This window comes from Carettochelys insculpta, chromosome 5 (genome assembly GCF_033958435.1).
Source record: "Carettochelys insculpta isolate YL-2023 chromosome 5, ASM3395843v1, whole genome shotgun sequence".
Taxonomy (NCBI): domain Eukaryota; kingdom Metazoa; phylum Chordata; order Testudines; family Carettochelyidae; genus Carettochelys; species Carettochelys insculpta.
This window is the reverse complement of record NC_134141.1, coordinates 77,476,749-77,490,909: the sequence shown is the minus strand read 5'-3', so window position 1 is coordinate 77,490,909 and position 14,161 is coordinate 77,476,749. Positions and strand designations below refer to the sequence as shown.

Genomic DNA, 14,161 nt, shown 5'->3' with positions numbered 1-14,161 from the left:
TTCTTTAAGAATAAAAGTAATTTTTCAGCATCAGCGGAACCTCACTTAACTCTGTGAGGTTAAAAGGGGTTAAAATAAAAAAAAAGGTAAGGAAACAGTTAAAACAAAATCTATACAGAAAAATACTCTAACGTAAAGTATGGTGCCCTAGCCTTCAGTACAAGGGCAGGAGATGGATGGCAGGAGATAAATCACTTGATCATTGTCTTCTGTTCTCCTTCTCTGGGGCACCCAGCATTGGCCACTGTTGGCAGACGGGATACTGGGCTGGATGGACCTTTGGTCTGACCCAGTATGGCCATTCTTATGTTCTTATGACAATTACTCAAGATGTACATTTAACAAAAATGTTTGGGAATGCAGAATTAAAACACATATACAAATGAATTTGTTTTAAAACAGATACTGTAAAAGGTATCAGAAGGCAAAGGATCAATTACATGACATTAAAAGTAAACAGAGCTCATGAATATTGTCAAAGTTACCTGATTCAAGTCCGAATTCTAGATAATTTTCCGTTACAATAAGGATTGCCATGGCTTTGACAAAGAAAAAAAAGCCAAAAGTGACACAGACAGATCTTTCACCTCCATCTTCTACTTTGAAGTAGTGAGTGGTCAATGAGAACAGTATTTTGCTATAAAAGAAAAGTCAAGGAAAAGCAATTTTGTAGAATTAAAAGAATTATACCTTAGATTAGTTAAAAAATTGTATAAATTTTAGAAACCCATACTACAGCTTTGTCCTGGATGTGCAAATTGAAAACAATGCAATATTTTAATTACACCAAATATAAACAAAGTTATGCTTTGTAATGTTAGAAAATTTGGTATGCAACTGACAATTCACAATAAAACGGAAAATTGGAAAGATTCCATTTTAAATTATTTTGTTTTGACGTATGCCCATGAATACCCAAACCAATATGAATCTTCTTTTACAAAAATTAGATTATTGTACATTAACGAATGTGTTATAAGTTAATGCTTCTATGACAAATGAAAACTTAAAAGCTAATACACACTTTAGAGTAAAATATGGCCGAATATGTATCAAATGTTTTAATTCAAGATGTAATATATTTAATGCTAATATTCAAAACAGCCAGGATCAGCTCTATAAAACAGCAGATAAATATATGCAATTCTAACTCCATCTGGGAACTGCACATCCTTACTATTGAAGCCAATAACAAACTCCCAGTAACTTCAACAGGGTCAAATTTTAATGATTTATGTGAAGGAAATGGGTTTGTGGCCATGGTTTGCTTCTTTTCATAAGGCAAAAAACCTCAGTCTTCTACATCCCTTGTTTACTTCAGAGAAATCAAGATGTCCAGTTCAGTCATCCTTCTTTTCCTGGAAGTTTTTTTCAGAGGACCCCTATACAGATTGGGAGTATTCTCAGTACTTAAAAGAAAAAAAGAACACTGACTATTTAGCTCAAAAGCTTTTCCTCAAATGTCAGTTGAGGCTTTGAGTTACACAAAAGTATTACAATTTTTTAAGTAGCCTTAGTTAAAAACAAAAACAAAAACAAAAACACACCACGTCCCCACTCAATCCGGCATCACTTTTTGGTGCTCAGGAGCATAAACACAAATTTATTTCACATAATTTATTTTAGTCATTGCCTAAAACTGGAAATTCCATAAAAATGGATAACCTATATCTAGTCATCTTGAAAACAAACAATCAGGGTAAACAAGAAACCTATTGGTATTTTGTAAAATAAATAATTTTGTGCAGCAGGGGTAAGGATTTTTATTACTATGCAGTTTATCATCATGTGTTTGGTAGCTATCAACTAGAGATGTTAATTATTAGTAAACCAGTAACAAATCAGTAATATTTAGAAGTGAATTTCAGATGGGAGAGGTAGAGATTCTAGGAATCTTATGCACTCTGGTCAAGTGTAGCCAACCAGGCTCGGGTTCCCCAGAAACAAGGCTGCACCCAGAAGGTGAGTGCTATATTTGGTTTATTGAAAGCACGTGACACCAGTGACGGGAGCCCCGGAGATGCCGCAGTCACCAGTCGGGGGAAAACCCGACGCATTGGAGCTTCGCTCTGGGAGAGGCTCTGTAACAAGCCTCCTAACACTAGCTGATAAAGCTGAACTCATTAACATAAGATTGCCTAAAATTGCCTATGCATTTCTTATCACTATCTTTTGTGGCCTACTGCCAGAGTAGCCCTGAAATCTTGGCAAGCGCGGCTTGTTCTGCAGCAGTTCCCATGGCAGTTATTTTGCAGCTTTTCACCTTGCACAGACTGGTCTGTTTAGATTCTCCTGAGGATTCACAGAGGGGTCGGACTGCACTCTCGACTGTTACAATGTCTTCTCGCACCCTACATCAAGTTTCATATAACCAGACCATCACAACTATGAATATCTGACAGATTGCCAGATATTTTATCAAACAGTTTTTCAACTTTCTTTAATGACACCTTTTTTTAAGTGCATTTCTAAATAAAATTAACTCTAGCTTCAACAGATTTAAGATTTTTTCGTAATATACCTTCTGCTCTTATTACAGAACTCTAGTCCACTATAATTGAATTTATTTTTGAAGTAGAAGAGACATCAAATTCATATTTAAATAAAATATTTGAGTCAGTGACTCCATATTACTCATTTAGAACAGAAAAAGCCTAGACAAAAATGGAACAAATGTAAGCCATAATCCATTTTCCCATTACACAACACCATAACCATTTACATTAGTACAATTTTTAAGATTACAAAATTATTTAAGAACACTAGGTCCTATCGTATTTGGTTTTAGTAAAACATTTTGAACAGTATGTGTGCTTCTGAGTGAAGATAAACACTTTTTCATACCTATGGATGATCCAGTGAGGTTTACATTTCTTTACTCTTATCCCAACGTATGTTTCATTGCGTTACACTTACACGTAACCAGAACACATCCTTTAACAAGTGATTCTCTACAGGGATCTTAAAATTTAACATTTTATATCTATTATATAAAAACATTTCAGCTACGTTTATACTAGAATCATCTGTATACAGAAGTTACTGTCAGAAGAGATGTTCCAGCAAAACTACTGTCGACACATCATGTCTACACATAAACACGGATCGATTTTTTGATCTGATCTGTTTGGCCAGCATGGCAAGAAGAGTAGGCACCACACTTCAGCAGCACGCCTATATGTGAATGTCCAGGGTCACAGACGAGCTCCAGCATGGAGCATGCGGGAGATCTTGGACCTGACTGCTGTGTGGGGGAGGAAGCTGTGCTGGGAAAACTATGAAGCAGCAAAAGAAATATTGATATCTATACCAAGATCTCAGGGCATGGTGGAAAAAAAGATATGCTAGGGATGCCCAGCGGTATTACATGAAAATAAAGGGAACCAGGCAGGCATACCAGAAGACAAAGGAGGCAAATGAACAGTCTGGGTCATCACTGCAAACATGATGCTTCTATGAGCAGCTGCATGAGATTCTAGGGGAAGACCCAACCACAACCCCAAAGCTATCTGTGGATACCTCAAAAGAGTGTGGAGGACATGGTTGATGAGGAAGAGAATGGTCAGCAGGTGAACAGAGCAGCTGATCTCACTGGCAGCCAGGATTTTTTTTTTTTTAAATTTTGCAACCAATCCTCTCCTCCCAGGATGTACTGTTACCAGATCCTAATGGCAGGGAGGGCACTTCTGGTAAGTTCACATTTTTAATCATGCGACAAGTGGCTTAAGGCAACTGGGTGGGATCTGAGGCAGCCCCTCTACCTCCACAGCAGGGGCTACTCACAATAGCTAAATGTCTCTGGAGACAGACTGAATCTTCATAAACCTCACAACATATCTCCTCTAAAATTTGCCCTTCCCTTTTCTCACTACAGCAGATGCAACAGCTGCCCATTGCCCCAGCTCCTCCTGCTGTTCAACTAGCATAGATATGAGAGCTAAAACATACTCTGAATGACATGTTCCTTGAGCAAGTGAAATCTACCTGCACAAATAGCGTGCAATTCAGTGCATGGAGGAAAATGACACTATAAGAGAGCAGGATGGACCGTGGAGTGAGGAAAGCCATCGAGAACAAGAAGCCAAGACCCAGGAGGAGATATTGAGGATCATGGGGCAGCAAAGAGCAGCTGACATGCCTGGCAGAGGCACACAGAGCACCAAAGACCCCTCCAGGCCATGATGAACCTCATCCCCTCCTCACCATGTTCCATCCCCTCCTCTCCCAGGTGCTCTAGCATGCAGGAGGGATGTGAGGGATAGTGTCAAGGCCAGCCTTCCACTCTATCCCCATGGATGTCTCCCAAAACAAGAGACTGACATTCCCACTCCTGTGATTGCTGAACAGGAGGCTTCAAAATGCCACTTGCCCTGCTCATCCCTTCCCCACCAAGCTCCTGTCAAACTCTTTTTCTGTTTCTTCTTCCTTTTGTTCCCAAAATAAAAATGCATGATTTCTCCCTAACAGTAGCTTTATTGCTTATGTTCCTGGTGCGTGGGTGGATGTACAGATGAGCACATGATACAAGGGGCACCTCATTAACAGCAACATAGATAATTGTCATTGCCCTGACGGATCAGTCAACAAAACTGTTTTTCAGAGCCTCCCTGAGCTGCGGTGCCCCTCAATGTACTTTTCTTATTACCCTGTTGTCCAGTTGCTCATAATTAGTGGGCAGGTCATCTGCCTTGGCTCTGCAGCCTGGCATGAAATTTCCCCCCTTGCTCTCTCAGGTATTATGGAGCACACAGCAGGCTGCCACCACATTGGGAGCATTGCTTTAACTGAGGCCTAACAGTCAAACTCTAAAACCTTGCCTTTAAATGGCCAAAAGCACATTCTATCACCATTCTGCAGTTCAGCCTGTAGCTGAACTGGTCCTTACTGTGGACTAGGTTGCCTGTGTATGGCTTCATAAGCCACAGGAGTAACGGGCAGGCTGTCTCCCCGAAGATCAATATTGGCATTTCCATGTCTCCAATGCAAATTTTCTGGTCTGGGAAAAAAGATTCCATCTTACAGCTTTCTGAAGGGACCAGAGGTCCTACAGATGCACACATCGTGCACTTTTCCTGACCATCCCATGTTGATGATGGTGAAATACCTCTTGTGATCCACTAGTGCCTGCAGCACCATCAACAGATACCCCTTGCAGTTTATATACTCTTGGTTAAGGTAGTCAGATGCCAAGATACGGGTGTGCGTTCCATCTATCAACCCACCACAGTTAAGGAACCCATCACCGCAAAACCATCCAGTATTTCTAGCACATTTCCCCGTTACGGCCCGTCATAGTAGAAGGGTATTGATTGCCTTGGCTACTTGGATCATAGTAGCCCTCACTGTAGATTTACCCATGCCCAGTTGATTCCCAACCAGTAGCTGTCTGGTATTGCAAGCTTCCACAGAATTATTGCCACTCACTTCTCAGCTGTCGGAGTGTGTCTCATTTTGTTATTACTACGCTTCAGGGTAGGGGAAAGCAATATGAGGAGTTTCATGAAAGCAGTCTTATGCATGTGCAAGTTTTATGGCCATCATCCCATAGCTACATAACTATGTAACCAGCGTGTGCTTGTCCAGAATCAGTGTTCCACTGTGTGAACAGGATCGACTGTGGCCAGCATCTGCCAACTGCTCCACTTCAGTGTTTCCATGCACATTTCATTCACGTACTCTTCACATTCTTGCTCTAGTGGTTCTTGTCTAGGCTTTGCACATACTGCAGCATAATGTGCGAGGCATTCACAGTGCTTGCCACAACCATCTGATGGTGACCAGGGTCCATGCTTGCCTCGCTGTTTGCATAGATAACCAGCTAAAAAAGGTCATGAAGAAAATAGCTTGCTGTTGGATTTAAGTGAAAGGAAGAGGAAATAAGTGCTCTATGGGAGGCTGATGAGTACCAATAATCATCCATCATGCAGTTTTTGGCCCATCAGACAGAATGCAAGAGGGCAGCAGGAGCTGTGGGACAGCCACCCACAGTGCATTGCTGTCAATGTTGAAGGTACCCACTCTAATAGGGATGCACTCCATCAAACTCAGGCACACAGTGGGGATATGTAACTATGACTTTACAAAATCAGATGCTATAAAAACTGACCTTAACATATTTGACCTAATTTCGTAGTGTCAACAATGCCTAAAGGACCATATATCTAAAATCATGTTCTCCAGTAGAAAAACAAAAAAATATATGCTAAAATTGTGTACTGTATGCAGTTCTTTCTGTGGAAGGAATTTTTTTTAATTTCCTTAATTTTAAATTGAGACACATTCACTGTACAGTAACAATACCATATTACTCAAAACATATTGATTTTTGAAAGTTAAAAATGTTACTGCTTACAATGAACCCACATCCCCCACATATGGTGATATGTGACACACAGAATGGTAGGCCTTCTGACTGCTGCCTCTGTGGTACAGGCTGTCATTAAATCTTCCTCAGTCAATCTGAAGATTAAAAGCTTAATTTTTCTGTTCAACTACAAGGCAATAAAAGAGCTTCCTGTACTGAAACTCAATCTTGGGTGCCAACTATGTGATAACTTACTGAGTATGTCTGTTGTTATGCTTTAAACTCTTGAAATGTATTGTTCATTCAGAACTAAATTCCTTTTCAGAAACCAGAAATACACATGGAATGGTTTTCTGTTCAGAACTTTATATATCAATTCGACTGATACATAAAAAGCTACTATTTGCTTGCTGCACTTAATCACAACTCCTGTAACAACTAACTGGAAACCTTTCAGATCAGTCATCTCTTCTAATTTCCATAAGATTCTGTTGGCATCTCTAACGGCCTAATCCCTAGTAAAATCCAACATTCATCATTGTAACAGGGGGGGGGGGGGGGAGGAGCATCTATCAGCAACACGCAAACTGTTCTGGAATTAATCCTTTATTGGCTGTGTTGCCTTCTGCTGATTTCATGCCCTTCAGAATATCAATTTTGTGGGCATACTTACAAAATCTGACAACTTAACTTTTTGGGTCGGAGCTGTTTGTGCAATTCATGGCATGCTCCCTGACCATGGGCCACCATCGACACTGCCCTCTCACAAACTGGAATGGGATTGAACTACACTATTGCTTCCAGAAGCCCCCCACCACAGGCTCTGCTGGCAAACACGGATCACTGCTGGAGTCTGGCCATGCACTCTCCAGATGCAGGACAGTTGTGGTGCTGATGTGGGAACTTGCAGGCCCAACCCACTTAGGGATATTCTCAATGATTGGGAAAATAGCTGGCTTCAATTAAATCATACTGAACTTTTCTTTGCCTAGTTACGGTGGTGCAAAAGATTTTAAGAGGGGTCTAGGGAAACTTGTTTTAACTGTTTGTCTCCTTTGTGCATAAACTATAAAGTTATTAAATGAAATTCCATCACACATAATAGTATAGCCACAGCCTAAACAGCATTCTACCATTTGGAGTTCTCATAATTATTGGCATTTTAACATTTCAACTCTAGAGTAAAAAGACATAGAAGTCAAAGTCTCGCTTCGTGCACACATTCAGTGTTGTGGTAAAAAACAGGTCCCATAACTAGCCTTCAAATGCTTGCTATAAATGCCCCCCACCCAGTGGTGGACTGAATGGTGGAAGCTGGTGATTTGGTTTGTGCACGCAGCAATCACGGTTCAGCTTTCCCCCAGCGGCTAGGCAGGCTCCCTCCATGTCCCAGCCGGGACACAAGCTCACGTCAGTCAGCCACTCACCAGCTGCAGTGCACAGGGGAAGATGAGCATGCAGCACCCACTGCAACAGCTCTTTGCTGTTTCCGAGCTCCCAGGCATGGTCTCTGCTTTTCTTGCCTGCCTTCCGCTAAGACAGCCCTGGAGCCAAGCAGCACAGTTCTCTCCACATCCAGACCTAGCCACTGCCCGCACCCAGCTACTTCTCTATTATACAGAATATTTGAATATCCATCAACCTCCTGGGTCCCTAGAATGCTGGATATGAGAGCTTACTGAATTTTTCCTCGTCACAAGACATCAAATTACACCCAATAAATACAGAATTAATCAAGAATGTGACTATTTAAAACAACAAGTTTAGCTCACTATAAAGGTTTTGATATTTCCTATTAAAAATTACAGAATTTAACAACTTCAGTTCATTTGTGGTGCATTAGTCCAACATGAAAGGCCACAGAGTCAAGGTTTTCATGTAAAAATTAGAGCTTTTTTTCCTTCTACATTATTAATTTTCACTAGCCTTATTCTACAAATTACACTCTAATGAAGAGACATTAATAGATTTTCCAAAATGTACATACAGAAAAGTACTGATGCAAACAATCGTTTATCTCCTCTAATGGGTTCTTTTTTCCATTCTCGTAGTAGCAGTCAATGCAGACCTCCTGCCATAAGCGCTAATTCATTTTGTCTTACAGTACAAACTTCAAAACTCCCAGAACCAAGAAAATCCCTTCTGAGCAGCATCTTTTATTGCTCTTATTCACTATTGCTAATTTTGACAATGAACTCCCACATATAAATCTGCTAATTACAAGAAAAGAAATCTAAAGTCAAATTTTAGTGGTCATTTATCTGCACAGGTACTTTTTTAAGAAATCTTAGCTATGTATTTATGTGATTAATTCTTTACACACGGTCAGTAGTCGGTATTTACATGTAATGAGGCGTAAGCGGGAGACTGAAAGAAGATCTGGAAGATAACCTACACATTACACATTACAATTTACTTCAATATAATTTAATATAGTGGCATGAATGCCCAATATCTGAAAATTTTGAGTACAAACACGTGGTTAATTTTAAATTATTCAACCAATTTGTAGTCAATCTCTAACTTCTTTCGCACATTAATTTATGTAAGGTTGCATGCTTGTACTACAAAACCTGAGCAATTTTGTTGTCTAGTACAAATCAAGAGGCTAAACAAGCTAAATACTGTCACAGGTCATTCTCAAGGATTCAAGTCCTAAAGTCCTTCATAGGAACATATTTTGTAGTTTAGATTCACAACATTTTAAGATAATACAATCAGCTTATCAAGTCTGAATTTGTGTATATCACAGGCCATCAAAATCACTAAACCCAAAAATTGAACATCACATTAACATTTCACAGCTGTAAAGGCAAACATGTTCCATCTCAGGATTTCAAAAATGTACAGACTATCCTAGGTATTCCTTAATGTTTGCGATTTTTTTAAATGTAAGGAAACCTCAAGACATAAATGTTGTAATTACACTTGTGCAACTTAAAGCAAAAAAACCAGAAAACAGTTGATGTTTCCCCCCCCTCCCAAAATGATAAAAAAAAAAAAAGGAAATTTGAAAGATAAGGGATACATAAAAAACACACACACACACGCTTGCTCGCTCTTTGGAAAATACAAAAATGCAGAATTAAGACAGCAGTTCTCAATGTGCAACATGCAAGCTGCTTGTGGATCAATCAGCACACAGCTGCAACCCTTGTGACATCCTCAAGGGCGTACAGATAGCCTATATATTCTGTGGAAGCAGCTCATATCTCACACAGGTTGCTGTATATGAGACCCATGTGGGCTAACGACCACTGAGTTACAATTCAGCCAAAATTATAAGAGAGCATTAACTCTTGAACACTACACCTTCAGCAATGAGAGTAAGCCCTCACTAAATAAGTCTACTCAATATAGCTATGATCATATAAAATATGTACACTGCTCTCTCAATTCATCCTAGTTAGAGACAAGATATGGGTTTTGATTTCTTCTCTTGGCATTCATTTACAGACCAAACACCTGCCCAAAAGTCAATCTCAGTACAGTTCCATGATGTCAATAGTTAAACTTACTTCACTGGGCCCACACTTCATGTCTGAAGTCATTTACACCCCCATAAGTACAGATACTGCTACCCAGCTCTGAAGGCACAGCTGAGAGTGGCACAAGCTGCTGGCCAGGAATCCAGCTCTGAAGACTGCACCAGCACAGTAGAGTGACAATGTGAAAAAGTGGTATTTATCAATATCACTTTTCACAGCAGACTTAGTGCCCCATTGGGACCATTGATTCTGTGCTGCTGCTGACATCCCAGGGCTGACTGCCAGAATTCTACCCATTTCCTCCTAGTACAGGATTGGGATGGGAGGAGCCTCCCAGTGACAGGAAGGGAAGCCTGAGTCAGAGCTGCCTCCTGGGGAGAAACTGGAAAGGCTGAAGGGGGAAGTAAAAACCAAGCAGCAGGGCTATGGCTGTCTCCTTTATTCCTGCCTCCCACGAGCCACGGCCATGCGGGGGTGAGAGTCAGAGCTTTTTAAAAAAGCACGTAGCTCATGCCTCCCTTGGGAACTGCTGAGACCTGATCCGTGATAGTTTGAGAACCACTGCCTTACATCATGTGAATCAAGGCAGCTCAGGGGTAAACTACTTGCTCAAGTAACTTTAACATGCTTCCTATAATGGTCAAGATTTAACTGCCAACCCCCACAGCTTCTTTTAAAAGTTTTACTTTAACTTAAAACTTCCTGGTTTCTTTCCTTCCTTCTTAGACTACACACATTAAGAATTTTTGATCAAGATACTCCCTGAAACCAAAAATAATTTATAAAATCCAAGTTAAATACAAAATGAATACACAAAGTCATGCACAAAATGACTAAGTGCTATTCCTCACAGCATCAGGTTTATAGAATTTGAAATAGTGGACAGCTTATTTCAAAATTACTTCAAAGTATTATTTTTGCTGTGTAGATGCTCGCAAAGTTATTTTGGAATAACAGCTGCTATTCCGAAATAACTCTGCTGTGTAGGCACACCCAGAATGTAGCTTTATATATGTTGGAAGAATAACTACTTCAGTGCTATCTTATCTGGTCTTACACCTTCAAAGTGAGTGAATTTTTTTTTAAACTTTATAACCAACTAGCAGATTTACCCAGCATTGCTCATGTCCTTAATTCAAGTTTTTTTGTTTGTTTTTGTTGTTTAAATACAAGGAAAATATACTTGCTTTATTTACATTTTTCTTCTGGTTTTGTCTATTTTTAAAAAAATGGGAATTCCATCAAGTGTATTTTTCCCTTCATCTCTACAAACTCTTATTTGCTATGTTTTCACAAAAAATGGCTATAGTTAGTCTGGTTTCCAATAGCATTTTCTTCTCGTTTTCAAACCTGAAGCATTGATTTAGCTGTGCCAAAACAACACTACTACAAATTTCTCCATTGTATCTCTTTTCTGTATGATTTATTGAGAAGCAATCCTACTCCAGATTCATCCTATTTTTCTGGCTCATCTTGGTTCGCTCTCTTTCAACAGTCACTCAGTTTTGATGAAAAGAAATTGATTTTAGGGATGTAAAATCCCTTTTAATTGGTTAACCAGTTAAATGCTACATTCAACCAGTTAACTGATAAAGGGGGGAGGGTGAGAGATGGGGAGGTCTCTCCAGCCCAGTAGGCTGGAGTAGCCCCCCTGCTGTATACCACCAGGACAATCTGTCCTGAAACAGTTTCCAGATCACTGGAAGATATGCCACATGACTTCACACTGGCCTTTAAGATATCATTATAGTGCTCATGCTGACCATCGAAAGAGCACTTTCTCTGAGCAAGCTGGCCATAGAAGACCATCTTTGATATCTGTGTTTCATCCACACTCATAACATGACCAGTCCAGCAAAACTGTTTGTTCATAATCATTGCTTCCATGCCCATGTCACCACACAGCTTAAGAGCCTCCTTGTTAGGAATTTTGTCCCAGCAATCTTCCTCAGCCAGTGCATATGGAACTGATCGAGTTTCAAAACATGGTGGCAATTTATTATCCATGAGTCCGAGCCATACAGCAGGATATTCAGGACGATTGTCTGATAAACTGCTACCTTAGTATGGAGTTTAAAACCATGGTCATTCCATAAGCATTTGGTCAATTTTCTGAAGGCAGTGCTGGCTTTGCCTCATTGGGCAGATACATCACGATCCATGTCTATGCTAGAAGACAGTACACTTCCAAGGTAACAGGACTTGTCAACAGCCTGAAGGACTGTACCATCAGCAGTGATCACTGCAGTCCTAGGCTCTTTCCAAACAGGCTGAGGCATAACTTCTGTCTTCTTGAGGCTCACTGAGTCTCCAAAGTGGTGAGCAGAAGTAACAAAGCGATCAAAAAGCTCCTGTACATCCTTCACTGAATGAGCCAACAATGCACAGTCATCAGCAAGCAGAAGGTTGCAGCTAGCTGTAGTAACCAGTTTAATGCGAGCCAGAAATCTCCGGAGATTGAAAATACTGCCATCTGTTCGGAACAGAATAGGTATGCCCAATGTGCAGTCCTTAAAGCAATTAACAGCATCATCAAAAATAGATACTGAACATGAGAAGAGCCAGGACACATCCTTGCTTTGTACCATTTGATATTTCAAAAGCTGCTGAAGTCTCTCCATAGTAAAGGACATGACCAAGCATGCTATCATGAAAAGACCCAACAATGCTGACAAATTTTTCAGGATACAAGTATTTTCTAGAGTCCATTTCAGTTGACCGTGTCGAAATGCCTGGGTCAAGTCAGTGAAAATCATATAGCGGTCCTGATGTTGCTCTCTTTAATTCTCTTTTATCTGTCTGACTGTAAATATCGTATCAGCAGTGCCTCAACTGGCACGAAAGCCGCACTTGTTTTCAGGAATAATGCCATTTTTGAACATGTGTAATGAAAGTTGGTTGTAAAGGATGTGGGCCAGAATCTTACCGGCTATAAAGAGGCAAAAGATGCCCCAATGGTCATCACAATATGCACGGTCACCTTTTCTCTTGTATATGTGTACAATCAACATATCTTTGAAGTCCTGGGAGACTAGTTCCTTCTCCCAAATGGTGCTAAATAAATGAGTGAGACGGTACATCAGCTGGCCACCAACAGCTTTATAAATGTCTGATGCAATTGCATCACTGCCAAGTGCCTTTCCAGATTTAATCTGATTAACGGATCAGAAATATCACTGCATTGTGAAGAAACCTATATTATAGGTTTACAAATCAGCATTAACATTTCTCTTTTCCAGAAAATATGAAGTAAAATACATACACTCATGAACACAATCTGCTACTAAACTATTGAACATAGCCAGCCAGATAATGCCACTGACTTTCAGGATCCTTTTCCAAATGTTAAGTCTCCAATAAACATTCCACTGTATTATCTGTAAGTACTGGAATAACTTATCATTTGAAAAATAATAAAATGATTTAGGAACACAGCAAAGGATACACAGCAAAAGCCAAAACAAGCAGACACCAGACTATGCTGATATTCATTTCCTGTGAGGGCTTCACCAAACTGTAGTAGGCTTCAGTTATCACGTACACCACTGTAGCTGCAACTGTGAAATCCACCAACCATTGATATTCCGGAAAATAATGCAATGCTGAAAAATAAAGATTTTCAGGAACCAAAAGCATAAGTGACTGTTGGTAAGGAATGTAAAGACAAAATGAAGGAGGGGCCACGCGACTAAAAGAAAATATACTCAGAGTCTTTCCAACTGCTGCTTCTTGATGTCCAGGCACATCCAATATATTTGAATAGTAGCAGTGCCAAATTAGTACTTTTGTTCTTCTCTACGTTATAATTTACCTAGGCTTTTTCACTGCTGGGCCAGATACTGTAACACAAAGGGCAGAGAACTAACACATGAATTTAATTCAAAGACCTCATCTAATGCAGAGTATTATGAAGTACTATTCAGTACTTAGCAATACTTCTTGAAGGGACAATACTGCACTCAAATGCCAAAACTTGCAATGATCTCCAGTTTATTTCAAGCTACAAATCAAAACAAAGTGCCAAATAGCTTTGGGTTCTACCTACATGACATTTTGTGATCCAAGTGCTAGATTTAACTTGTAAGGTATGCTTAACATTCTGTGTGGAATTGCTCCCCTACACTTTTAAAGATAAGATTTTTTTCTTCAAAATTTTGATGGCATCTAGCTTGCAAAATAATCTGAAGTCTTTTGATTAAAAACTACTTTGCCATGCTTCCTGCATTTCAGTGGTTTGCGCAGAAGTTCTCTCCTGTGAAGTATAGCAACTGCAGAGTCTAGCTCCCAACTCTAAAAAGGCAGAAAATGTATACCAAACTTCCCTAGCCCTCTTAGACTTTACAAACTTTAGAAAGTAAGTGAAAGGCTT

At 39.9% G+C, this 14,161-nt stretch overlaps 1 protein-coding gene across 8 annotated transcripts in view; it reads right to left on the bottom strand.

The window, feature by feature from the left end:
- The window catches only part of TMEM161B (transmembrane protein 161B), a 73,551-nt gene that overhangs the window by 28,855 nt on the left and 30,535 nt on the right, over positions 1-14,161 (bottom strand). For 7 of the 8 annotated variants that reach the window (XR_012645751.1, XM_074995356.1, XM_074995357.1 and 4 more), the window contains 2 exons: positions 13,238-13,394; positions 486-637 (listed from right to left, as the gene is read on the bottom strand). Coding sequence is in view for 7 of the 8 variants with exons in the window: in XM_074995356.1 (XP_074851457.1) it covers positions 486-637; positions 13,238-13,394 (309 nt within the window). In the remaining variant the exon portion in view is untranslated. The remainder of the gene's footprint in view (positions 1-485; positions 638-13,237; positions 13,395-14,161) is intronic. The other variant, XM_074995358.1, reaches the window with a different exon arrangement.